General features: G+C 34.7%; 1 protein-coding gene across 11 annotated transcripts in view; it reads left to right on the forward strand.

Annotated features, from left to right (window-relative positions):
- Positions 1–27,003, forward strand: part of Smyd3 (SET and MYND domain containing 3) — a 683,600-nt gene that overhangs the window by 172,523 nt on the left and 484,074 nt on the right. For all 11 annotated transcript variants that reach the window (XM_005326561.3, XM_078022938.1, XM_078022941.1 and 8 more), the window contains 3 exons: positions 4,913–5,020; positions 5,874–5,931; positions 10,246–10,382. In XM_005326561.3, coding sequence (XP_005326618.2) covers positions 4,913–5,020; positions 5,874–5,931; positions 10,246–10,382 — 303 coding nt within the window. The remainder of the gene's footprint in view (positions 1–4,912; positions 5,021–5,873; positions 5,932–10,245; positions 10,383–27,003) is intronic.

Genomic DNA, 27,003 nt, shown 5'->3' on the forward strand with positions numbered 1-27,003 from the left:
TGTATTTACAACCATATTTGTTTATTTTTGTTATTTAACTTGACTTGGTTTTCCTCTTTGATTAGTTTTTCCTTTAGTGTACTACCTCCCTCTGTTGGTTTTCATTGTTGTTTTTCATTTCCTCTTCGTGAAATATTTTGCCAAGGATGTTTTTCAGTGCCGGTTTTCTAGCTACAAATTCTTTTAATTTTTGTTTATTTTGGAAGGTTTTTATTTCATCTTCAAATCTGAAGTTTAATTTTGCTTGATACAAGATTCTTGGTTTGCACCCATTATCTTTCAAAGTTTAAAATATTTTGTTCCAGATCTTCTGACTTTCAGGGTCTGTGTTGAAAAATCTGCTGTTATCCTAATTGGCTTACCCTATATGTGATCTGATTCCTTTCTCTTGTGGCTTTTAAAATTCTCTCCTTATTCTGTATGTTGGGCCTTTTCATTATAATGTGTCTTGGTGTGGATCTGTTATGATTTTGCACATTTGGCATCCTGTAGGCTTCTTGGATTTGGATTCCCATTGCATTCTTCATATCTGGAAAGTTTTCTGATAGTATTTCATTGAATAGATTGATCATTCCTTTGGTTTGGTCCTCTATGCCTTCCTCTACCCAATAACTCTTAAATTTGGTCTTTTTTTTTTTAAATTTAAATTTTATTTTATTTTTTTATTGGTTCTTCAAAACATTACAAAGCTCACGACATATCATCTTTCATACATTTGACTCAAGTGGGTTATGAACTCCCATTTTTACCCCAAATACAAATTGCAGAATCACATCGGTTACACATTCGCATTTTTACATAATGGCATATTAGTGACTGTTGTATTCTGCTACCTTTCCTATCCCCTATTATCCCCCCTCCCCTCCCCTCCCATCTTCCCTCTCTACCTCATCTGCTGTTGTTCAATTCTCTCCCTTGTTTCCCCCCCCACTTCCCCTCACAACCTCTTATATGTAATTTTGTGTAACATTGAGGGTTTCCTACCATTTCCAATTTCCCTTCTCTCTCCCTTTCTCTCCCCCCCCACTCGTCTCTGTTTAATGTTAATCTTTTCCTCATGCTATTCCTCCCTGTTCTGTTCTTAGTTGCTCTCTTTATATCAAAGAAGACATTTGGCATTTGTTTTTTAAGCATTGGCTAGCTTCACTTAGCATAATCTGCTCTAATGCCATCCATTTCCCTGCAAATTCCATGATTTTGTCATTTTTTAGTGCTGCATAATACTCGATTGTGTATAACTGCCCCATTTTTTTTATCCATTTATCTATTGAAGGGCATATAGGTTGGTTCCACAGTCTAGCTATTGTGAATTGTGCTGCTATGATCATTGATGTGGCAGTATTCCTATAGTACGCTCTTTTAAGATCCTTAGGGAATAGTCCCAGAAGGGCAATAGCTGGGTCAAATGGTGGATCCATTCCCAGCTTTCCCAGGAATCTCCATACTGCTTTCCAAATTGGCCGCACCAATTTGCAGTCCCACCAGCAATGTACAAGAGTACCCTTTTCTCCACATCCTCGCCAGCACTTATTGTTGTTTGACTTCATAATGGCTGCCAATCTTACGGAGTAAGATGGTATCTTAGTGTGATTTTGATTTGCATTTCTCTGACTGCTAGAGATGGTGAGCATTTTTTCATGTACTTGTTGATTGATTGTATGTCCTCCTCTGAGAAGTGTCTGTTCAGGTCCTTGGCCCATTTGTTGATTGGGTTATTTGTTATCTTATTGTTTAATTTTTTGAGTTCTTTGTATATTCTGGATATTAGGGCTCTATCTGAAGTGTGAGGGGTAAAAATTTGTTCCCAGGATGTAGGCTCTCTATTTACCTCTCTTATTGTTTCTCTTGCTGAGAAAAAACTTTTTAGTTTAAGTAAGTCCCATTTGTTTATTCTTGTTATTAACTCTTGGGCTATGGGCATCCTATTAAGGAATTTGGAGCCCAACCCCACAATATGTAGATTGGAACCAACTTTTTCTTCTATCAGGTGCAGAGTTTCTGATTTGATATCATGCTGTTTGATCCATTTTGAGTTAACTTCAGTTTCCTTCTTGCTTCTCATCTCTTCTAGTAGGTGGAATTGTCTGTTTTAAGCTGGAGTCTGTCTTCATGGTGGTGTATGTAACCAGCGTGAGAAGACTTGAGCCCCAGTATTGTCTCCCTCTCTTGTCTGGAGCTTCCCCTATCCTGATCTCTCTGTTTTGCTCCAGGTTTTAGACTCCTTTCCTCTCTTGCTTATCAGGTCCCAATTGCTGGATCTCTCATCCTCAGGCTTGCACTGCACTCCCATTCAAGTGAGAGCAGTTTTTGTGCTGGGTAGTCACTGTGCCAAGTTATTGCAGCTGGTACGGGGCAGATTATTATGAAGTTGGAAACCAGGTACCTGTTCAAATGGAGATCCACACAAATAGCCACATCCACCAAAAAATTGGGAAAAAGGTTTTCCAAGATGGAGTTGGTGTGCTTCCAGCACTGGGGTGTCTGGTGAGCTGGGGGGAGCTGGGCTGGCCTTGTGCTGGGGCTAGATTGCAGCCATGTGATCTGTGTGGGAGTGGAGCACAGCTGATTAGGTGATTCTGCCACACTTCTTGCTATGCCTGCTATGCCGCTTGAGAGCTGTGTGCGCGCAAGAACTTCAGGCTTTGGGTCTGGAGTGCAGAGTCTTACTGGAACACAGAGACTCTGATTTCTTTGCAGGTGGTCGCAGCTCTGATGGTTTCTGTGAAAATCGGCTGTAGAGGGGTCCTGTTGCACACTCTGAGATGTTGTATTCTGCCTAGGTGATACCTTGTGGAGACACCGCCTGACTGCTTTCTTGGTTTCATTCCTCAGAGCAGCCAGAAATGGTATCTCCTATATTCTACCATCTTGGATCCCCTAAAGTGGAGGTTTTAAAAAAGGAGTTATCAGTTTCTACTATATTTGGGACTGAGGTTGATTAAAATCTGTTCTTAATTATTATTATTTTTTGTCTCAAATTACCTGTGCTTTATTGTGTTGAAGGTGATTATTGTTCAGCTGGATGTGTACTCAGGCATTTGAATAAATCTGAAGGTGCCTTCTCAGTGATTTGTTGGTACTTTGTGGTTTGTTCCTGCCCACACAGTTTGTCCATTAAGAGGTTCTTTCAGGTCTTACAACTTTCATAACCAAATGAAATCTCTTCTAGAAAAGTTATGGTTCTCTCTTCAGTCTGTTTCTTGTCAGTGTAAAGAACCATGAATTTGTTTAACCTATTCTCAAAGACCAGATGAAGGAAAGTAAGTACATAGGTATATATGAGTTGGTATATAATAACCTAACTTCCCAAAAAATGGCAATGGAAATCACGAGAACCTGAGTTAAACAATTTATACAGATTGCTTTAATGAATAATTTTTTAGGACTTTTAATAAGTTAATCTCATTTTGCTAAGTAGAGTGTGCATGATTTTTGTGTGTTTAAAACAGAATGAAACTGGGCTGGGGTTGTGGCTCAGCAGTAGAGCACTTGCCTAGCACATGTGAGGCACTGGGTTGCATCCTCAACACCACATAAAAATAAATAAATAAAATAAAGATATTGTGGCTAACTACAACTAACGAAAAGTATTTAAAAAAACTACAATGAAGCCATATATTTTGACATGTTGGTAATTTTTTATTACTAATCCAAATAATTACTAATTAGTAGCCCCATGAACAACAAACATTTTCTTTCACAGAGTTATATTTTGATATTAAGTCTTTAAGTGATTAAATGCAGCTATATAAAAGGCCATTATAGGAGTAAACTCTTGTTCTAGAGTATTGTCAAAGACATTCTCCAGTATGTTGATTCTGATTCTTGGAGTGCATTTCTCCTGTGTTTAATGCTTCGTAAAGCAATGTGTTTTTCTTTTCTGTCCGATGAGAATGATATAAGCCATTATGCTTTCTCTTTTGCCTTGCGTGTAAGGCAACTCAAATAATGTAGTGCAAACACATGGTGATTACTTAGCTCTCATGTTTAGTGTACTAGGGATTTTCACTCTTCCCTTTTCTGTTTAGCTTATTTGGTAGTTAGGTCCTGGTTCTTGAGCCATACCTTCTTCATCTTAAATATAAAGATAATATCTTCTGTTTGGATTACTGTGAAAATCAAATGACATGTCTTTTTGTATGCTTAGCCAAGCAGCTAGTACATTTTAGAGTGCTAAGTAAATTCTAGAAGATTTTTCTCACTCCTCACCAATAATTTTAGCATTTTGCTTATGTTTTTACAAACTTAACTTCTTGCTTTTGTTTATATTGATGCAGCTTAGTCTTGTTTGAAGTGAGTGAAATATAAATTCTGAAAAGAAAAATTAAAGAGCAGTTTAAGAGTGCTTAACTTAGTGGAAGCAAGGCAGCCATGATTAGAGATGACAAAGAAGTGATAAACCTCTTGTAAACAATGTTTTCAAAACTTAGGTTCCTAGAAGTTCTAACCTATTTTGATTTTCCTAAACCATGTGTTTTATTTTTAAAAGTAGAGTGATATTTTCTTTTGTATTCAAAATGACTGCCTATTATTGAATCCCTTTTAGTCAGCTAAAAGACTATCTTATATATTATTAAGTAAGCCTTAATAATTACTTAATAATGGTTCTTTCTCTGGAGTCTGCCATATAGGTAATGACCAGAGGGCAAATTAAAGGACAGAGATAAGGTTGAGGCACTTTGGCACTTTGTGGTTCATTCCAAGCAATGCCCATGCTTGGTAATGACATACTTGGCAAAGACTAAATCCTGAATCCTTGGCAGTGTTTGAATATTGCTTTTATTTTCTATTTTGCAATTGCATTTTGGCTGTTGAAATTAAATTAATGTTGGTGATTCTCAACATTCAAAATCAGTGTAAATGAAAGTTAAATTGTATGTTTCTGATGTGCTCTCCATTCTTACCTTCACAGAAAAAAGCTTGGCAGGACCACAAGCGGGAATGCAAATGCCTTAAAAGCTGCAAACCTAGATATCCTCCTGACTCTGTGCGACTTCTTGGTCGAGTTGTCTTCAAACTTGTGAGTGTTTACTTGTAAAAGACACTTGAGTTTTAATTTACCAGAAGCTTTTGCAGTTGCATTTATTATTCATATTTTAGACTGACATTGAACCCATGTTAAGGTACAGAGTAAATTATTGCAGGTAGTATCTTAAGATACTCCTATTAGTCAAGGAATTGTGGCAGTAAAGAAGTGCAGAGCCCTCTTTAAAATCCCTATGATCTCCTGGGAATAGAAGTGTGGGATCCTAAATTTGGGGTATAGATGTTAGCAATTAATATTTGTTATGTTGCCTTTGTCATTTTCCTGCTGTGAGCTAATGTACAGGACATGTATGTCCTTTTTGGTTGCCTTTTCCAGTGAGATATAAATTAGATGATAATTAATATAAAATTGAAGGGTGCTTTTGTCTTTTTGTGTAGCTAGGATTTATTGAAATACTTTTTTCAGCCCCTTTTCATACAGTGCCAGTTAGTAGAATTTGTGAAATTCTCTTCTAAAGAAGCCTTCTAGTTTGTTTGGCTAGGCTTTTGCATGAATATCTTTCCCAAATTACTATAGGCTCCAGCTCTGTTCTTTCCTTTGTTTATTGATTTTTTTTGCCACTCTAAAATTTATAGAGCTTTGAGAATGTAAAAAGAGGTTTGCATTTAATGATTAAACTGGTAGGTGAAGCTACAAGTTAGATTTTCTTTTAAAGTTGTTCCAGATTAGGTAAATCAGCTGTCAAAAATGATAAAGAGAAAGAATTTATATATAAGAAATAGCCTTTTGGTAGACTTTCATTTAAATATGTAAAGGTATTCAAACACATTCCTTCATGTATTGGAGTGCTTCGGATTATTTTTGGTTTCCCCCCTTTCCTTCACAGATGGAAGAAACTCCCTCAGAATCCGAGAAACTTTACTCATTTTATGATTTGGAATCAAGTAAGTGATTGCCTATCATCATCTTAAAAAAAGGAAAAAAAAAAGTCTGTCATTTGTTTGCTGAGCTGGTGAAGTGCTTTGCTGATGGATTGACTGATTGTGAACCCAGGGCATCCCTCATACTGAGCACATGCTCTACCTCTGACCTGCACCCCTCCCCAGCCCCCAAACTGCTTTATTTTCAAGTTTGTTTTTCTGTCTCCTTATTATATGAAACGAACCTAACAAAGGTTTTTGTTTTTATAAATAACTGACTCATTAGTTTATTTAATTTATTTCATGGCATTTTGGGCCTTACAGAAGTTTATGAAGTACTATAAAGATGTCTAGGGTGTTCAGGGTAGTGTCACCATTTGCCCAGTTGACAAAATTTTCCTTCTGTTTCTCCTTCCTTTTTCCCCTTCATTCCTCTCTTGGTTTCCTCTTCTGTTTTTTCTTTTTCCTTTTCTTTTTCTGATGACAGGAAAGAGAGATATAATGAATATGAGGGTTTCAGGGAGCTTTTGGGGTCACTGTTGCTTTAGGTAGTAAAGTCAAAGGTATAGATGACTTCGGCTTTATGACAGAGTGTTGTTCCTACCATGGCAGTAGTCCAGCTACTTGGAAAGAATGAAAGGCTTTCCAGATCTGAGTGTCAAGCACATGTCAGGTTTGTGTTGCTTTTTGTACTGGCACAGATCCTGTTCATTGAGTTTGTAAAAGACTACAAACTCAAACTGGCCAGAGCTCAGTGTGCATTTGCTACACAGTTTAATATTTCTGGATGGAGACAAATAAAAAATGATTTAGTACACATTTATGCTTATGGGATACTAAGTGCTAATAAATTATTATTTAAGAAATCATTGGGTCAATTATTGTGTTGAACAAGTAATATAAAGAAAATATACAGACCCGACATGAGCAGCAGAGTGTCTTTTTAAATTTTAATAGAGAACTAATTAGTCATTTTTACTTGTATTACTGCTAGGTAATTAAAATATCTTACAGTGAATTTCACTATTAACATTAGTGCTGCTCAGTAGTAATGTCATACACACTGCTTTAAGTGAAATGCTCTTAAGTATTATTAATTAAAGATACCTCTTAGATTCAATATGCAATTTGTGGTTTATATATAGTTTTTTCTTTCACCGTATGGAGATAGAACCCAGGGTCGACCCACCTCTGAGTTTAATCCCTATCCCTTTTATGCTTTTGTTTTGAGACACAGTCTCACTCAAATTGCATTTGCCAAATCTGGCCTGCAATTTGTAGACTTCCTGCCTTAATTGTTGGGATTATAAGCGTATGCCACCATGCCCACCTAAGTTGATTTTTTTAAGGAGGTCATATTGGCTTTAAAGCCTTCTGTTTGTTTCTTTCCTTTTTAAAAGAATTAATTAACATAGCATCTGTACAAATGTATGGGGGTATTGTACAATAATTTGATGCATACATACAACATATAATGATAAAATCAGGGCAATTAGTTTTTGGATCTCAAAAGTTTATGTGTTAGGAACCTTTGAACAATTTTTTTCTAATTATTGTAGAATATGTGAAAAATTCTTGTGGATTGTATTTACCCTATTATACTATAGAAAACTAGTACTAATTCCTTCTAACTATATTTTGTTACTTTTTAATTTTTTTTTTGTGGTGGGGGTGCTAGGGATTGAACCCTGGGACTTTTGCATGTGAGGCAAGCACTCTGCCAACTGAGCTACATCCCCTACCCCTGGGTACCCATTTTCTACCCTCTCATTATCCTTCCTCCCCTGCCCTTCCTACTCTTCTACTCTTTTCTTCAGATTAATTTTTTATGTTTCCACAAATGAGTGAGAACGTGTGACATTTCTTTCTGTGCCTGGCTTATTTCACTTAACATGATCTTGAGTTTCATCTACATTGCTAAAAATGATAGGATTTCATTATTTAAAAAAATTTTTTTTTAGCTGTTGATGAACCTTTATTATTTATTTATATGTGGCGCTGAGAATCAAACCCAGTGCCACACACTTGCTAGTCAAGCATTGTATCACTGAGCCAAACCCCAGCCCCTCATTATTTTTAATGACTGAAAAATATTCCATTGTACCACATCTTCTTCATCCATTGGAGGACACTCAGTTCAGTTGTATGTCTTGGCTATTGTGAATAATGCTGCAGTGAACATGGAGTGCTGCTCTTTGATATAATGGTTTTATTTGGATATATACCCAGTAGTGGGATTGCTAGATCATAAGGTACTTTCTATTTTTAATTTTTTAGGAGCCTTCATACTGTTTTCCAAAAGGCTGTACTTTTACATGGCCACCAATAGTGTAGGCGTTCCTCTTTCTCCACATCTTTACCAGCATTTGTTATTTTTTTTTTGTCTCTTTGATAATAGCCATTCTCACTGTGGATATTTGTTTTGTTTTGTTTTTGTGCTAGTGGAGAATGAACTCTGGGGCACTTTATGACTGAGCTACATCCTTAGTGATTTTTATTTTGTTAAAATAAAATAAAGCTAAGTTGCTGAGGCTGGCCTCAAACTTGGGATCCTCCAGCCTCAGCCTCCCAGTTCTTTGGGATCTTAGGCATCTGCCACTGCATATGGCTCTCAGTGTGCTTTGGATTTGTGTTTTCCTGATGAGTAATGATGTTGAACTTTTTTTCATGTAGTTTTTGGTCACTTGCATGTCTTCTTTTGAGAAATGCCTATTCAGATTCTATGCCCCTTTTAAATCCAGATAATTTTAGTTTAGTTTTTTTTTTTTTTTTTTTTTTGCTGTTGGTTTTGAGTTCCTTAAATATGGTGAATGTTAATCCCTTGTGAGTTGAATACTTTGCACATGTTTTCTCCTGATCTATAGGTTGTCTCTCTACTGCATCCATTGTTTCTTTGTGCAGGAGCCTTTTAGGTTGTTGGTGATCCTATTTGCTGAGTTTTGCTTTTGTTGCCTATGCTTTTGGGGTCATATCCAAAAAATCTTTGCCTAGATCAATATCCTGAAGCTTTTCCTTTATGTTTCTTTTTTTTCCCTTTTTCCTAGTGGGTCCATAGTTTGGGGTCTTACATTTAAGTCTGATCTATTTTGAGTTGATTTTTGTATATGGTGAGAGGTATGGATGTAGTTTCATTCTTCTGCGCATGGTATTTCCACTCTTCCGGGTACTGTTCATTAAAGAGACTGCTTTCTTTCCAATGTATGTCATTGTCACCTTTGGTGAAAATCAGTTGATTGTACATATGTAGATTCATTTCTGTTGCATTGATTTCTGGGTCTAGGTTACTTTAGTTTTGTAGTTTTTTGAAGTCAGATATTGTGGTGCTTCCCATCTTTTTTCTTTTTGCTCAGAATTTCTTTGGCAATTCAGTTTTTCATGGTTCCATGTGAATTTTGTGATTATTTTTCCTATTTCTGTGAAGAATCTCATTGTTATTTTGATGGGAGTTATGTTGAATCTTTAGATCACTTCGGGTAGTTGGACATTTTAGCAGTATTCATTCTTTCAATTTATGAACATGGGAAGTATTTTCCTATTCTGTGTCCCCTTTAGTTTCTTTTGTCTTATACTTTTCACTGTAGAAGTCTTTCATTTCCTTGATTGAATTTCATCCTAGCTATTTTATTTTTGGTGTAGCTATCGTCCTTTTACAGCAGTTTTGTTACTGGTATGTAAAAAAATTTTACTGATTTTTTTTATATATTGTTTTTGTATTCTATAACTTTACCAAATCTGTTTCATCAGTTTTACCATTTTTTTGTGGCATCTCTCTTCAACTCAAATAGTTGTTAAAGTAGCTCTGTGTTTGTGTATTCAATCTGAAAGTGAAATTGAGATTTCTTTGTTTAATATGTTTTCTTGATGAATGTTCCATATAACAAATTTCATTTATTTGAACTTTGTCAGAATTTATTCTACTTTCAATCTTCTTGCCTTTCAGATTATAACATTTATCAGTTTGTGATGACCTAGTCGTAAATTTTTCATGGTAAAATCTGTTTAAATCCATTGACTTAATAAAGATTTATGATGGTTTGTGTATGTATGCATGTTGATGTAGAAAATCTGGTAATGCAAAACCTTAGTGATTTTAGTTTTTAATCTTTTTCATTGGTATAAGCATTTATTATGTTCTTAATAGGTATTTGATCTTACATTGTAGATAAAATTTGGTAGAATTTAATTGATTACATATGTATTATGATTTGTGGTTGTCAAATAAAAAGATGTCAGAATGGAAGGTGAGATGGGAAATATCTGGTTTAGCAGCCAACATTGAATACCTGAAAATTATCCATTGTTTACTTTGTGATTTTGCTGTTTATTTTTTTGTTAAAGATATTAGCAAACTCACTGAAGACAAGAAAGAGGGCCTCAGGCAACTTACAATGACATTTCAACATTTCATGAGAGAAGAAATACAGGATGCTTCTCAGCTGCCAGCTTCTTTTGACATTTTTGAAGCCTTTGCAAAAGTAAGTATTAAGTTTCATCTCCTTGCTAATGCCATGAATCAGTCCTTTACTACTACTTCTTTTTTTTTGGCACTATAGATTTAGGTTGGTTATTTATTTATTTATTTATTTATTTATTTATTTATTTATTTATTTATTTATTTATTTATGTTTAGTCCTTTACTTCTTACTATGTTGTTGGTTATTAAAAAAAAATGTAGAAACTTCATGGGAAATGCAAGATCATTAATGCCTTATATGAATTCCCAATTATGTGAGTCCCCCTAAATGTATTGTGCATACTGAATAAGGAATTACTTCTTTCACTGTCGACTCGTACAGCATACTGTTTGTTAGTACGAAGAGTCTGCTTTCTGTCTTCAAAAGAAAACAGCATATCCCACTCTTTCTCACTAAAGGGTTAAAGTTTACCATTGTATTTATGAGTTTGTGATGTTGTTTCAATATTGAATCTGTCTCTGAAGTGAAAAATGCATTGAAATCCATTTCTGATTAAGTGAATTTTGAGTAATATGAAAGCATGGCCATTTCTGATTTTAAAATAATCACCTAAAATTCTGGCAAAGTGTTTTAGGTTACTAAAATCCCAATATAGGGATAGAAAACAGGTTTTATGTAATATTTTTTTCTGTGGGTTGTTGGTAGTAGTTACCTGAAGTGTTCTCTTTGAAAATGATTCATGGCCCTGGGAGGAAGTATATGGTGATTATTTCTCTTTTATTGTGTGTGTTCTGGAACTAAACCTAGAGGTATTCTACCATTGAGCTACATCCCCAGTCCTTTCTATTTTTATTTTGAGATACAGTCTCACTAAGTTGCCAAGGCTAGTCTTGAACTTGTGATCCTCCTGCCTCAGCCTCTAAGTAGCTGGGATTATAGGGGTGTGTCACTACACTTGATGCAGTGAATGATTCTTGATATCTACCCTGGGATAGGATGATGTAGCACATACACTCCCCTTACTGCTGTGAATCTGCCATCCTTGTTTTCTCATATTCTGTTTTTAGGTTTGTGTTAATATTGATCACATTTTAATAAAAAGTAAAACTTTACTTTTGAAGCTGATTTTGCTAATTATTTGACAATCGGTAAGCAAATATTTAATCGAATATTTGTTCTATAAGTAATTTAATGTATTTTTTGGTAAGAATTTAAATGTGATTAATTTTTGCTAGATAAATATAAATATTTTTGTTCTTTAAAGTATGTTTTTATGATTTTCTGATAATATTTAGCATTATGTTTTGGGTTGTCTATATTAAGGTTGATTTCACAGTGTAGTGGTTACTTATAATGCATCTGAGAAGTTTCTCATGTTCATTTCATATGGCTCTGAACCTACTGCAGTTCCACATGTATGATGTACACAAGGCTTTTTGGATATTAAACACTATAAAAAACTTACTAAAAGGCCAAAATGTTCCATCTGCTATCTGTTTTTGTGTTCCTAGATTTAGTCTGTAGATATTCTGCATCATTATTTCTGTTGTTGGAACTCGTTCAAAGGCTAATTACAAGTTTGAGTGTGATTTAATAATCATGAAAAATATCTTAAAATATTTTCTAAATATAAACATACATTTACTAAATGTAAAATGTGTATTTCTGTCTTATTTATCTTGTTAATTATTAAAACTTTTCTTTCTTTCTTTCTTCCTTTCTTTTCTTTTTTTTTTTTGTGGTAGTGGTTGAACTTAGGGGTGCTGTAGAAGTGAACTACATTTCCAGCCCTTTTTATTTTTAATTTCGATATAGTCTTGCTAAATTGCCAAGGCTGGCCTGGAACTAGGGATTCTCCTGCCTCAGCCACCCACATTGCTGTGATTACAGGCATGTTCCATGATGTCCAGTGTTAAACAATTTTAAATTTTTTTCTCCTAGAATGTAATTTTCTTCATGTTGTATGAGGGGAAGTTCTGTCATTGTGATTAAGCAGGTAGTTTTTTTTTGACAAAGTTTTAATAATATACACCTTCCTTTCCATATACTTATATTCATTTTTGCTACAAAAGCAGAATATATACGTGAGATTTTGGAGAGTAATTGGGCTTAGATGTATTGTTTCTGCCTTAAAGTATAGTTTAGTAATCAGAGGAAAGCAATATTAACCTGTAGTTCTTTGTGAAAGTTTTGTTAATGTTTTGTCAATTATAATTATTTTTCAGTTCATAAATTTGTCTTTAAAAGAGATTACACTCTTTCCCTTCCTATCACCTTTTCTCTTTCCTCCCTTCCGCTCCCCACTTCTTGAGGATAAAATGATCTAAAGTCAAGCTAATTGTATCCTACAAATCTTAATGATAAGCTGCTGAACTCAAAACATTGAAAGTGTCTAGAGATGCATATCACTTCGAGCATTCTGGGGGTACATGGAGGACACCAGAGAGAATGTTATACCAGTCTCCTGCCTCTGTTCCCATTTTACTGTCATAGAATTAATTGAAGAAAAGAAATGGTCATGTCAGATTATACTCCCTGCAGTGGCCTGTATGTGCAAACTGTCAGTCCAGGATAGTTCCATATGAACCTGCCTTCTTCAGCCTAAAGAAGTTACTTTTGAATTTACACCTTGAAGAAGGTTGGCTTTGCCTGGCCTCAATAAACAAGATCTTGTTTTCTCTTTTGCTTTTGGTCCCTCTCTTTTATACTCACTAAAGTTCAGGGAAGGCATTAGAAATGTTAAGTTTTCATTTTAGCCCATGTCATTGTCCCTGAAGGCCTATGGAATTCTAAGAGCTTTTCAAAATTTGTTTCTATCCTAATTATTTTTTGACTTTTCTATTATGGATATCTCCCAACATATACAACAATTAGAGAGACCAGTATGAGGAACTGTTTTCATCCTCTGGTTTCAGTAATATTCAAACTTGTATTACATCTGATATTTTTACTAGATTTCATACAGATATTCTTTTCCTTTTTTTTTTTTTTTTTTAGATTTTTCCACCACTTATTACAGATAGTCTTTTGTTTTTGTTTTGGTACCAGGGATTGAACTGAATGATACTTAACCAGTGAGCCATATCTCCAGCCTTTTTAAAAAAATATTTATTTTTTTAGGTGTAGATGGACACAACACAATGCCTTTATTTTTATGTGGTGCTGAGGATTGAACCCGGGTCCTGCCCGTGCTAAGCGAGTGCTCTACTGCTGAGCCACAATCCCATCCTTTTTTTTTTTTTTTTAAATTTTATTTCCTCAAGCTGAGTTGCTTGAGGAACTCACTAAGTTGCTGAGGCTGGCTTTGAGCTTGTGATCCTGCTGTCTAGGACTTCCACACTGGGATTATAGACATGCACCATTGCAATCTTTTGTTTTCAAACTTCAGACTTCTTGGTCCTCTGAGAAGTGTTCTAATGAATTCATTTAGTAAATCAGTGGACCTTTTTTTACAGCAGAGGTAGTATAAGCCAAGCACTCTTGGTAAGGATAATAGGAGTAGGTAGCTAATTTTAAATCTGGAAATTATCTATCAAGATAAATAAAAACCTCAGCCTGTCAAGAGTCTTATTTGAGGATATTTATAGCTTTTCCAAACTTGTACTTGACTTGAGAGGAAGTGGGTCAGCAGAGGATGAAAAGTTCTTAACCCTGAGAGCATGTTTCATTCTTACCTCAGCTGATGCCTTTTCTAATGAAAACTTGTGATTCACGCCTAGAAGGTAAGAAGTTTACAAATACTCTTTTGAGTTTCTGGTGGAAAAATAACGTATCTCTTCTGTTGGACAGGGTTCTCAGCTCATTGTGCTTCTGCTGGTTTAGTCTTTGTTTCACCTGTAAAACTTCTCTGCCATTACTCCAAAGACCTTACTGTGTGGTTGTTTTATGGATTGTTCTCACATATTCCTCCATTTTGCTCACTTCTTAGCACCAATTCCCCACCCCCACATAAACACACACATGAACCACAGTTGGGTGTTAGATTGTAGGATTTTACTATGAATTTATTCTGTTTACTTATGAATTCCTTGCTGGGCTGGAAAAGTTAAGTAACAAGAGAGTTAGGAAGGAGCAGTCTTTCTAGTGGTGGTCATGGAGGACTTCACATTGGATGTAGAAACTGACATGAATTCCAGAAGAGAGAATGGTGTTGAGAATCATTTACATACAGTGTATAGAAATGCTGGTGGGGTGTGAGGTGGTGTTGAGGATTCTTCCCCATGTTCAGGGAAAGGAACTGTCACCTGTGGAATATAGGTTTCATTTCCATTTAATAATTCCAGTAAGAGTTGTAATGAAAGTTTGATGTTTAAAATATTTTGTGTTAGATGGTAATAGGAAATTGGTGTGGGAAATTGATGTGCCTGCAGAATTTCTATAGAGGAGGAGCTTCAGAGTGTTGATCTGGTAGATAGATGAAGGCTGAAGAAATTTACTTCCAGCAGCTTTATTTGCACAATAGATCTCTCTGTCTCTCTCTCTGTCTCTCTCTCTCTCTCTCTCTCTCTCTCTGTCTCTCTCTCTCTCTCTCTCTCTCTCTAAAACTTTCATTGTATTCCTTAGCAGTGTGTGGTTGAATGGAAGTAGTAGTGTGAGGAATGGAAGGTGGTAAATGCCACTGACAGCAACAAAGGTGTCCAAAGTGTGCGATGTGCATTGGAGGTGTTTTTTAGTGAGACATGCTTATTTATACACTTGTGAAAAATAAAGATCAAGTTTATCTTTTTGTATTTGTTTAGAGAAAACGTATATCTCCATTCCTACAAGTGCCTCCTCCTTCCCACTCTGCGCTTTTGTTTCTTTCACTTCTATTTTCAAACATAATTTCTGGGTAGGTTTTGAAATGGATTTATTTTGGAGGGACAACTGACATGATTTGATCTGCTGATTAAGTACTAATTATTTACTACAGGTATAGAAATTGTTTCTTCTACTAATCATAAGTATTAACTTTAAGGCTTGAAAATTGCAGTTAGTGATAGGGCAGACTGAAATGGAAGCCAAGTAGTGTAATGGTACAGTGGCTTTCTCCAGATAAGAAAGTGAAATTCTCTCAATCTCAATTGGCTCATCTTTAAATGAAAATAATAATATTATCTACTTCACAGATAAGAGTGAGGATTAACCATAAGGTGCATAGCTGAGGGTCTGACACATATCATTAATTTCTACTACCAATGCCCTGACCTCCCCACTTTATTGGCACTGAATATAAAACACCAGTGTTTTATGTTTCCCTGTGCTGTTGTCTAGCAGAGCACAGTCTGCAGCTGATTGTAAACCAGAGTTTCAGATGGTTGCTCACAGTTGTGCCCAGTGCTGGTGTCTCTTGAGGTACTGAGGACTACCTGTCTTGATGACAAGAAATTTTGCAAATAGTCAATAGCGTCTTTCCCCTAATAAGCTGTTTTGGTTTCAGTGTATAGCTATTGTGGTCAGAAATTTATTATTGCTTGCATTCATATAGCTCTGAGATTTCAGAGTAATTTTGTGGGATTTCATGTACAAAATGTTAAAGTTGGTTTCCTGTGATGAATGAAATCTTTCTGACATATGTATCTTAAGAGGTTGAAATTAAATTATAAGATTGTTTCAGATGTCCTAATTTGCTGAAATAAAAAAAGTGTAGTATTTTTCTATTCTATGCCTTAAAATTTGCATTGATAATTATTGGTGATGTTTATTAATTGGCTAAACTTCATTTCAGTGAACTAGTTTTGAGATTATTTTCTATTTTTAGGGATTTTTTTATAGGGTTCTACAAAAACATCTGTTTTTTTCTGCACTTATAACTTTCTTTTATAAAAATGTATTTTGCAGATTGATTAGAAATATGGTGAGATCTGAGCAATAAAATAGAAAATAGATGGGTTGCATAGAACTGTTTCAAAAACAGACATTAAGTTGAAAGCAACAAGAATAAAAGTGACCTTCTTGACCATAAAACATATGTCATTGTTAGCATTTCTAGAGCTCTGCAAAGTACTGTTTAATTTTACAGTGTTGTGCAACTGCCATAGAATTTTTTGATTAGAAATTCCACATCTGTTTGAGAAGATGTTCCCTCCCTTTTTCCTTCAAATGAAATAATAATTCTCTTAGTAGCATGTTATTTTTATTCTTTAGGGCATGTATGTGACCTCCAGAGCTTGCCTTTCTGAAATATAATTTTTAGTGCTATTAGCGAAGCTGGTTTTGTAATATATACTGTGGTTATATAGATTTGAAAGGGTATATTAGAAGGTGTTTTTGTATTGTGATACTTAAGTTTTATGCTGTTTCATGCCGAGTAAATCCTTTTTGGGGGGGCGGGGAGAGAATACTTATTTATTGGAGAAGTACTGGAAAAAGCGTTAAATCAAGAATCTTCCTAATTTATAATATGGGAAGAGATAGTGATTTAATATTTTTGAGATATGTTAGAAATAAGGCCAAAGAAAACAATGATGATATTATATTCAAGGTTACATACTTGACTTTGGCTAGCATGCATGTACCTCTAAGACCAAGAATGTTAATAAAGAATTTATCTAATATTCTGCCATAAAACCATAATTTTTATAAAGTATATAAATTAGCATGGGGGAAAATTACTAAATAACTATCTTTTGGTGTTCTTTGTCTTCTTTGGTGAGCAGAGCACCACACTAAAAAGCAGGAAGGAAGATGATCATGATATATGCTGCTTTTAATCTTCTAGTTTTAGTTCCATTGACCATCCCATTTTAAATATGCTTATGCCCTATTACTTCATTATTGCAGATAGTCTGATTTGTGGGCAGAATATTACCTCTGTTGTTCTGAAAGTTCAGGAGTGTGTGTGTGTGTTTGTCACTTGAGGGTTTCAAGTTCATGTAGGACCAAATTTTAGAGCCTTTTTGTTGATGAGCTCACTTGGGTTTTACTACTGAAGCATGCTATAAAGTAGTAAAGAAAGCAATCTTTTGAATTAATAAAGTGATGGATTATCTAATTACAAAGTTGATGTGAAATGGCAGTATGATAACTTTGACTACATTACTAAATGATCCCAGTGACTGATCAGATGTGCATGGGTTCCATTAAGAAAAAATATGCCATTAAATATTTAACACTGAGAGCGAGCAGACACACTGGGATTGCTAACCTCCAGTCACCAGGGTGCATGTTATCTCTACATTTGGTGGTAACTACTAGATGAAGTATCTCTCTTGTTTGCTCAGAACAGCTGCTAGAAGACTTAGTTATTGGGATTATACTTCTCTGCTGGTTTTAAGTAAAGCAGGCAAACATCCAAAATACTTAACTGTACACAGATTCTGGCATTCTTATTATGAACTAATGATGCACTTATGATTTATATGTTTTTTCTTTATTACAGCAGATTAAGTCCCTAAGTAGATTCAAGAGACAATTATTCTCAAAAATGATCTTCAACCTTCAAGTAAAGTGTTATTTGTAGGACACTTGGGCTTTCAAAAAAAATAAGAGTTATTGTTAGAATTTTAATGATGATATTTACTTATCATATTTTTCATTTTCAGCTATTTGATTTATGTGTAAATAACCTATGATATTTTGGTGTATGTTTATCTTAGTTAAAGACCAGATGCCAGCTAACTTTAGAAGTTGGGAAGGATAATTAGTAAGTTCTTTGTCAGCATTTTCATCTATACCTGTGTTAGTCAAGGTTAATTGCTTATGTATGGGCTAATGCTTTGATTAAAAGTATTGATGGTTAAACATGTTTGCTAAGTCTTGTTGCCTCATCTGTTTGAGTTTATAACTCAAATTATAAATCTGAATTATAATTCAGATAAAGGTGATATTTTTAAAATGACAACATGTCATTGTGAAACAGCAGAGGTTACTTTCATTGTTTTGGCTTTTCCTTTAGTGGTAAAAATCTTTCCTGGGGTAATCACTCCCTACTAAAAAGTGACTTGGAATCAGGAACTGCACTTTATTTATTTTGAATTCATAGCAGCCTTCATGGTATGCAATAGGTGTTTAATCGTTCACTGGAAGAGGAACACATAAAAATTGCACACTTTTTTGTTTTGTGGAGAATACTTAGAAAAATATTGTTAAAAATTATATAAACTGTTAGTATGGAAGATAGGCCAACAGGAATCTTTAATATGATGGTAAGATTCATGAAATTCAGTAAGCTAGTTGACAGATAATAGAGACCACAGCTATGTTTAGTTCCTCAGCAGTGGTGAATCATATTACTTATTGCAGGGTTTGGAAAATTTTTCTGTAAAGTTCACATAGTAAATATTTAGGCTTTGCAGGCCATGAGACAAAAGTAGGTTATAATTGCAGGGTGCAATGAGAGCTCAACTTGTGGTCTCTATGGTAGCTTCTTTTTTAAAAAATGAATTATTTAAAGTTGACAAAAATATTCTATATTTTATCATGTACAACATGATGATGTGAGATATGTAAACCTTATGGAGTGGCTAATTTGAGCTCATTAACATTTACATTTCCTCACATACTTATGTTCAGCTTCTCAGCTCTGCCATTGTAACCTAAAGGGGCTAAGGGGCAATGAGTGAAGGTGTTGCAGGATTCTTTCAGAGAGAGACAGAAAGGACATGGGGCTTTCACAGCAAGCCATGGTTATCAGTGTCAGCATTGGCTCAGCAAATTAGTGTCCAAAAGCTGAGCACTCAAAGCAGGAGGTGTTGCCTTATATACTGCTTCTTAGTTCCTCTTTTCATGCTAATTCCTTGTCTCCCATATACAGTAATACACATTCATTGGGCATTCTATTCCTATACTATTGAGTTACAACTGTGTTACAACAGAGTTGTGGAATGTGCACATTGAAACTGATGGTGCCATGTTATCTTTCCTTTGTTCTGAGAAAGTCTCTATTACAAAGGGCATGACCCTCTGCCAATGAGTCTTTGTTTAAGATGCTGAACATTGATTTTCATATCATTTTCACATTATTGCCCAATATTCTTTTTAAAAATTTGCCTCTTATTATTTAAAATGTAAGAAAACATTTTAATAAGCCATTAGTTCTATAGTTTTACACTGCAAGTCACATTTGTAAACACATGGTTTTTTGAGTTATTTCTTTTTACTCCTACATGTTATAATTCAATAACTTCAATAATGTTTCAATTCAGTAATATTGTAGAAGAGATGCAGAGAAAAAGAAATAAAATTGTCAAGTATAAAAAACATGTATTTTAGTTGTGTCTTATGTACTTAAAATTATATTCTTAGGTTTTTTTTAAACTAAAGATATAACTTTTGTTATTTTCCCCTCAAAGTGAAGCCTACAGATATAATTTTCTATTAGAAATAGTTTGTGTAACTCAGATTCAAACTTTTTGTTTGATACTTCAAATTTTCTTCTTAGATTATCAGTTATTGCACAAAGACTTTATATTGCGATTTGGTAACTTCTTACAAATGAGAAGGACCTTTTATAGGATAAAAAGTAAATATGTTGCAAAGGTATTGTATTAATAGTGATAAAAATTGTGATTAAACTGCTCTATTAATTTGTTTAATAGGCAGAAATAAAGTGAAACTATTGAGGGAAGAAATCAAATAATTATCATTTGATGTGGAAAATAAGGTGACTTGGCAAATTAATAAGACAAGGATTTGAATTTGGGGGTGTTTTCTCTAAACCAAATTAAGAATATGTGTTCTGATCAAGGGGAAAATAGTCTCCCTTCTCTCTGCAAAGATTGATTTGCATTAAAATTTTAATGTTCAGTGTTACATGTTTAAAGAGACATATTCAAATAAGTGTTCATTTATAAAATATGACAAAGAAAGGACAGAAAGCCATAACATATTGGGCACACTGATTATTGTTTAACATTTGAAAAAGCATTATGATTAGAGTGTTTCAAGGATGTATCAGGCTTCCCTAGTTCAGTTTAAAGCCACCTCTCCCTGGAAGAGTTTCATTCAGCATTAGAGTTACATGCAGGATGGATTGTCTGTAGAAGTAAAAAGTAAGACTAGATAATATAAAAAGTGCTCTTTGAATTTGTGAATCTGTGATACTCATGGTACATCATGGAACATTAGTGACTGGCATTTTCTACGCCAAGCATTTGGCAACCATGAATATTCTCTGTTTTTAAAATAAATTGTATGTCTTTGTTTCCTAAGTTCAAACTTAAGATTGTAAACTTCATGAGAATAGGAGTCATGTTCCCCTAGTTCTTTCCTTAAGTGTAATAGAACCATACAATTTTAGGACTGAGAATATCACAGAAACTATCTGATCCTGTAACCTGCCCACTTTTCCTCCTCTCTCTTTCCCCATGATGTATCAGTTGCTGCTCAGAGAAGGTTAAATAGACACCTAGCAACAGGGAAAAAGCTAGAGTTTGTCTTCTAAAGTCAGCCTAATGTTCTTTCTGTTGGTTGATGCCCTAGTGTTCAACTGCCTGCTAAATCAAAGTGGAAATGAGATACAGAAAACAGAAGTTAAATTACAAACAGCTTTTCAGCAGTATCTATTCTTTGTATTGGAAGTTGTCTATATAAAACAAGAAAATTAAGAAATTATGCAATGGTGTTAATCTTAACAGTATTTGAAACTAGACTGGGTTGTCTCTATGTTGATGAATTTCAATTTCAGAGTTTCTGTATGTCTGCATTTAAAGATTGTGGCTTTCCAAACCAGCTGGATACCCTCCCTTCAGATAACTCAGTTATAAATAAATTTTTGTATTACAAATTACCAGTGTGTGGATTTTTCTTATAGTCTTCCCTTTGTAGCTCACACTCACCAAGAAGCCAATAGGTGCGGGACAATGACACTGATCTGTGTGTTATGTTAATAGATCAAGGGACAACTGAGGGATTTATCACAGGTTTTTAAGTAAAGGAATCAGAGCTTTATTGGCTCTCTTAACTTCAGATTTCCTTTCTATTCCTACATGCCTAATTCTGTTTTGTAAGTTTTGTGTGAGAGCTCTAATTATGAACTATTATAAGCCTTAGGAGCAGAATCCAGAATGAGGGAAGTAAAAAAATATTTGATAATATTTTTCTAATTCTAACATATTGCTGTAGGCAATGTGGTAAATTAATCAAGAAACCTGCTATTTCTGTACAGGTAGTACATCATGTCTCACACACCTTTTTCTCTCATGTATTCAAATTTACATAAGTGCTGGTTGAGAAGGAGGAGTTTTTAATAGCAAATAGTTCTGCCCTGATGCCACCATAGGTCTAGGTGAAAATAAAAGTAATTGAAATGAAATTTGCATAGTGTTAAGCTTCCTTTGGAAATCTGAATTATATAGTCTTGAAGTACTGTGTATTAAAACATTAATTATTTAAGAGTCTTACAGCCTGAGCCTATATTGTTTCCAAGCCATCACTGGTTATTTTTTCCTATAATTCTATGGATATATACATTTATATATTAAAACATTGTATAATGCAGTTGACTGTTTATACCATATAGAGAAAAATCCTCTTTTGCTTTCTCAGAACCCCCCTCCCCTGGGGGTATTTATTTGACCTTAACATTTATACCTGACATTAATGGCATAGGAATATAATTCTCAAATATCATTTTGGAACAAATACTTGTCAAAAAAAAAAAAAGAAAAGCATTGAAATTATAGCATGTGAACAGATTTTGCAGTTGTGGGCACTACTTCAAGTTTTAATTGACATTTGTTTTTAGTTTTGATGTTTATAGGAAAAAATTATCAAGGTATTGCTTATATAGAGATGTTTCATTAAGGTCTCCTTTATTAAGATTAGGACTAAATATACCATCTTCAGAATTTCTTCTCCTTTCTTTTCCTTCCCTTCCCCTATAGTGACAGTACATTGTTTACATAGCAAAGCTAACAGAGTATATGGAGAGACCTGTGTAAGTTGCTGGTTGGTATCCTATAGCTCTTTTTTCTCTTTATGGCATGAGAAGTTGGAAATATATGTTGTTTTGGTGCCTCAGAAGTCTTTTGTAATTAGAGGCGTCTGTGCTATGAATTTTATTATTTTCCCATTTGTCTAAGATTCCCTAGAACAATATGCATTTAAACTTTAAATATGCAGATCTTAAGTTGTGATATTGTCCAACCTTAATTCTACCCACTCCCTCTCATGGTGCCAGCCCCTGCACCCCACCCCGTACTCCACCCTACACTCTGCCTCCCCAGGTTGACTACTCTACCACTGAGCTACATCCTCAGACCTTTTATTTTATTATTATTTTTTTTTAATTTTGAGGCAGGGTCCTATGGAATCTCCCAGGTTGGCCTCAAACTTGTGATCCTTTTGCTCCAGCTTTGGGAGTGGTTGGGATTACAGACATGTACCACCATGCCCAGCTAGAAATCTTTTACTTGATTTATGTAGCATGACCTACTTCCAGTTCTCCAACCTTCTTGCCACTTTGTTTAAAAAATTATCATTTACTGATTTTTCTCTTATTATCTGTTAATTCTGCTGCGGTGGTTTTACTTGCCTGCCTGTGTTTTCAGAACAACCAAACTTCATTTCCATGCTTGACATTTTTTTTCCTGAGATCTAATCCCATATTGTCTACTTATTAATGAAAATCTATCTGAACACTCTGTCTTAACTTCAGGTTCATCAAGTTCAATACTGAAGCTCCTCCATCTTTTCCTCATTGTATTTATAGGAAAAAATTATCAAGGTACTGCTTATACAGAGATGTTTCATTAAGAGAAACCCTCTTTGCTGGGTGTTGTGGTGTATGCCTGTAATCCCAGCTACTCGGGAGGTCAAGGTAATGATGCCATCATGATAGAAAATAAATGTGGGCAGGGTGAGTGCATTCTCTAGATGGGGAGTTTTTGTTAACTGAGATTTTTTTTTTAGATCTTTTATTTTATTTATTTATTTATATGTGTGCTGAGGATCGAACCCAGGTTCTCACACATGCCAGGCAAGTGCTCTACCACTGAGCCACAACCCCAGCTCCAAAATGAGATATTTTTAAACCAGTTTGTAAAGCTGATGTTGTACATGAAACACACAAGGAGAGGTCATCAAAGCCAGTGACAAGTTTGCAAGGTCTGGTTATGGCTGGTGTGAGTGTGTATAAGTATAAGTGAGGGAGGTAGAAATCTTTGTGTTCCTTTGGCTCCTGAGTTAATGCCTGTAAGTCATTCTGATTGGTAGAAGTAGTTTAGCTTTGAGTAATAATCATGTGGGAGTTGAGTGGGCTTCTGCTTTGTCAACACTTCTGGGTTTGATAATTAGATAATTACAAGATGTGATCAGATTTTGGAAATCCATTCCTGGAAGACATCCATGTATGTTTACTAATGGCTGCAGCAAGCTAACTTTTCTGTAGTGCCGTAGCAATGGGACAGAAATATTTTTTGTGTGAAACACATTTTCCTTCTATCAATGATATTGGAGTGATGTTTGTTACTTCCTCCCACCTTAGATTAAGCAAAGAGAATCTTGCAAAGTGATGGGGAATTTTCTTTTGCTTTTTGGGGATGAAAGGCATTATATTCTGTATACTTAAAAATAATCTGTTAGTTTATTGGAGTAGAAGGGTATTTCCACATGATGAGGAATGTTTAAACTTGGATGATTTTTGGCATTAAAAGTTCTTTTGAAAACAACTTTATGTTTTCAATTCCAAAATAATAAAGTCCTCTCAGCAAGTGTGATTATTGATAGGACACATATTTACTGATAGTCATCAGCAGTTAGTTGAGGAGGCTTCAGAGTTTTTTAAAGCTTTGCCATGTGTCATTTTCTCTAAAGCTCGGGATTCCTTTTCTTATTCCAACCTTTGCACATACACTTCCTTCTATTATTCCTGGCAAATTTTTCTAACTTTTTTCATTCTTCAAGATGTTACCTTTTCTGGGAAACCTTTCTGAGCTCCCTTAGACATTGTCCCATTATGACAGGAATGGAAAGAAGAGAGTGTAAAATACAAATGGATGGAACATAAGAGCAGGCACATCTCTTATTTTCCTCCTCCAGTGAGGTGTAATGTCATGATTTGGCTGGTTTGAATAGCTGCTGAAAATGAAGGGCAATGCCTTGTATCCAGGGGTTTTGGATATCTTTCCTGTCCCAGCTCATTCTTACTCTGTCTTTTCAGGTAGTCTTATCTATGATCACTCTGGCTCTCTATGAAGAATCAAAAAATAGATTTGATCATTATATACTCCCCCTCACATGTATATGTGTGGGTGTAATGTATGAGCATCATGTTGTACTCCATAAATATGTCACATTATTATGTGTCTCAAAAATAAAACTGAAAAGAATCAAAGGATTAGTGAATTTTGAAAAAAGTAGATCTTCTTCCTTGGAGCTGCCACATTACTAATAATTACTTCTAATTGCTCTATAACAAAATAATAAGCATAGAATTAAATCCCATACTGTACACATATTTTTTTCTTGAACATATTGCTTGCAGTCTTAATTTCTATAAATGATATATCTGATTACATGAACTAGCAAAATATGAAGATTAACAGGGCTTTGTTATGAATCTTTTGGGAAGGGAGGTTTATTTTAGTTAGCTCATTGCTCTGTTTCAAAAACCTAGATTTCCAGGCATGTACTGATGGTTTTCTCTAAAGAAAGTTACATATGTAATTATTCAATCTGTCTTTCTTTCTTCTTCTTCTTCTTCTTCAGGGACCATTTTTTTCTTTAATGATTTTCACCAAATACTTGGTGCCCCTTTGCATTTATAACTCTAGAATTCGGGGATCAGTCTTGCTAAATTGTCATTCAGAGGAAGAGTATGATGAGATTAGTTCCTAAAGCCTTTTTGGCCATGAAGGCCATGTCTCAGCAAGTGGCTTCCTCCTTTCCTTAACTTTGTTAGTGTCCCAGGGAGCTTTTCTATGGGAAATACCTGTCTCACAGTTCAGCCTGCTCTTCTCTAAATGTGATTTCAAAACTCAATTACTTAAGCCGGTTTTTAGAACTACAGTAGACACAGAGTGTTAGAAGCACAATAGAATTCTGAAATTTTCTCTGTGATAAGTAGAAGAAATAAGAGTCATAATCATACTGCTGTTCATCTTTACATAGCCATTTAATTTAGTTGTCATATATTTTAAATATTGGAGCTTTTAGTTCTTTTCTCTTGCCCATTTGGGGTAAACTGGCCAGTTTCCTGTACTGTAGTTTGGCTAGAGGAGTGGAATCATCTAAGTGCCTGCTCTTACTTTCTTGTCTGCATGTATTTTGTATCTGCTCTCTCATCCATGTCATAATATGATAGCATGTTTTGATAAATGCATTTTTTTTGCTTGAATTTGAGCCTATTCTGTGAAGTGGAAAGCCTGTGGGAAGACTGTAAGTCAGAATACTTGTTAACATTTAATATTTTTAACAAGTAAAAAAATTCTTACTGGTTTTAGAAACAACCTTGACATTCTGTAACTTATATTATTATGGAATAGGTGCTTTTAAAATTTTTAGTGTAATTAAGCTTTTAAAATTTTTAGGCACATAAGTAGTTTTCCATTTTTCTAGATGGATACTAGTTTGGGCACTTATTTTGATGTTTTAAAAAAATGTTGACATAGCAGTTCTTTCTGTCTTTATTTTTAAGTGACAGCAGAATTCCAAGTATAAGAAAATGTGATTAATTCTCTCACTTTGAAGTCATTTAATCATTCTTTGCCTAACAGCTGCTTTCTATTCAGTACGTTGAACATAAAATTCTGGAGTGCCTTTGTGCTATCATAAATTTTAAATGAGAACCATTCTTCCTCTTAAGTATCATATGATATTGCTGTTTTGAATTTTCAGTGTGGTAGGCGGCTTTTCTAGAGATTGCTATTGCAGTTGGCTAAGAGGGCTTACTTCTGGGACTAAACTGTTTCCCCTGCACTGTATGTCACTATCATATTTAGTTTTATATGTTGGCAGTAAAGAAGGGAGGAGAATTGGTTTGACTTGCTATTCCTAAGCTCCTTTTATCTCTATAGTATATTAGAGAAGTAAAGAAATAAGGTCAAATTAAAGCAGTGGAATTTTTAGTTGGATATTTTAGGTGAGAAAGAACCAGCATAATATATTTTATTTCAACAAATTAGTATGGACTCTATACACAGCACAATGTGCAAAAAGAATAGTTAAGACTTAGTTTCTGTCCTGTTTTGTTGGAGAAATAACACACACACACACACACACACACGTACATATAGATATACACCCATATAGATATATACATGTGCATACATATATGCATGTGTATATGGAGAAAGTTTCTTGAAAGCATGACAGTGTTGCCACTGTCTTCATTTTAATTTTGTCCACTGTATGAATTAAAATTCATACTTAGTACATAATAGGCACTCCGAATATTCTCCAACAGATAATGATAATGGTGATAACAGTCCTGAGATGGAGATTTGGGGTGGGAGATCATTTGATTTGGGCCTTCAATAGAAGGTGTATTAGTTAACTTTCCATCATTATACCAATATATCTGAGATAGTCAACTTAGAAAAGGTTTATTTTGGCTCACAGTTTTGGAGATTTTAGTCCATAATCAATTGGTCCCATTGCTTTTGGTGAGATAGCACATTATGATTAGAGCATGTAATAGACTAAAACCTGTCTTCTCCTGGCCAGGAAGCAAAAAATCCAGATTTAGAATTCCATAGTTCTCTTTAAGGACACTCTCCCAATGACCTAAAGACCTTCCATTGAGCTTTACCTCCTAAAAGTT

The sequence above is a fragment of the Ictidomys tridecemlineatus genome, chromosome 10, assembly GCF_052094955.1.
Source record: "Ictidomys tridecemlineatus isolate mIctTri1 chromosome 10, mIctTri1.hap1, whole genome shotgun sequence".
Classification (NCBI taxonomy): Eukaryota; Metazoa; Chordata; class Mammalia; order Rodentia; family Sciuridae; genus Ictidomys; species Ictidomys tridecemlineatus.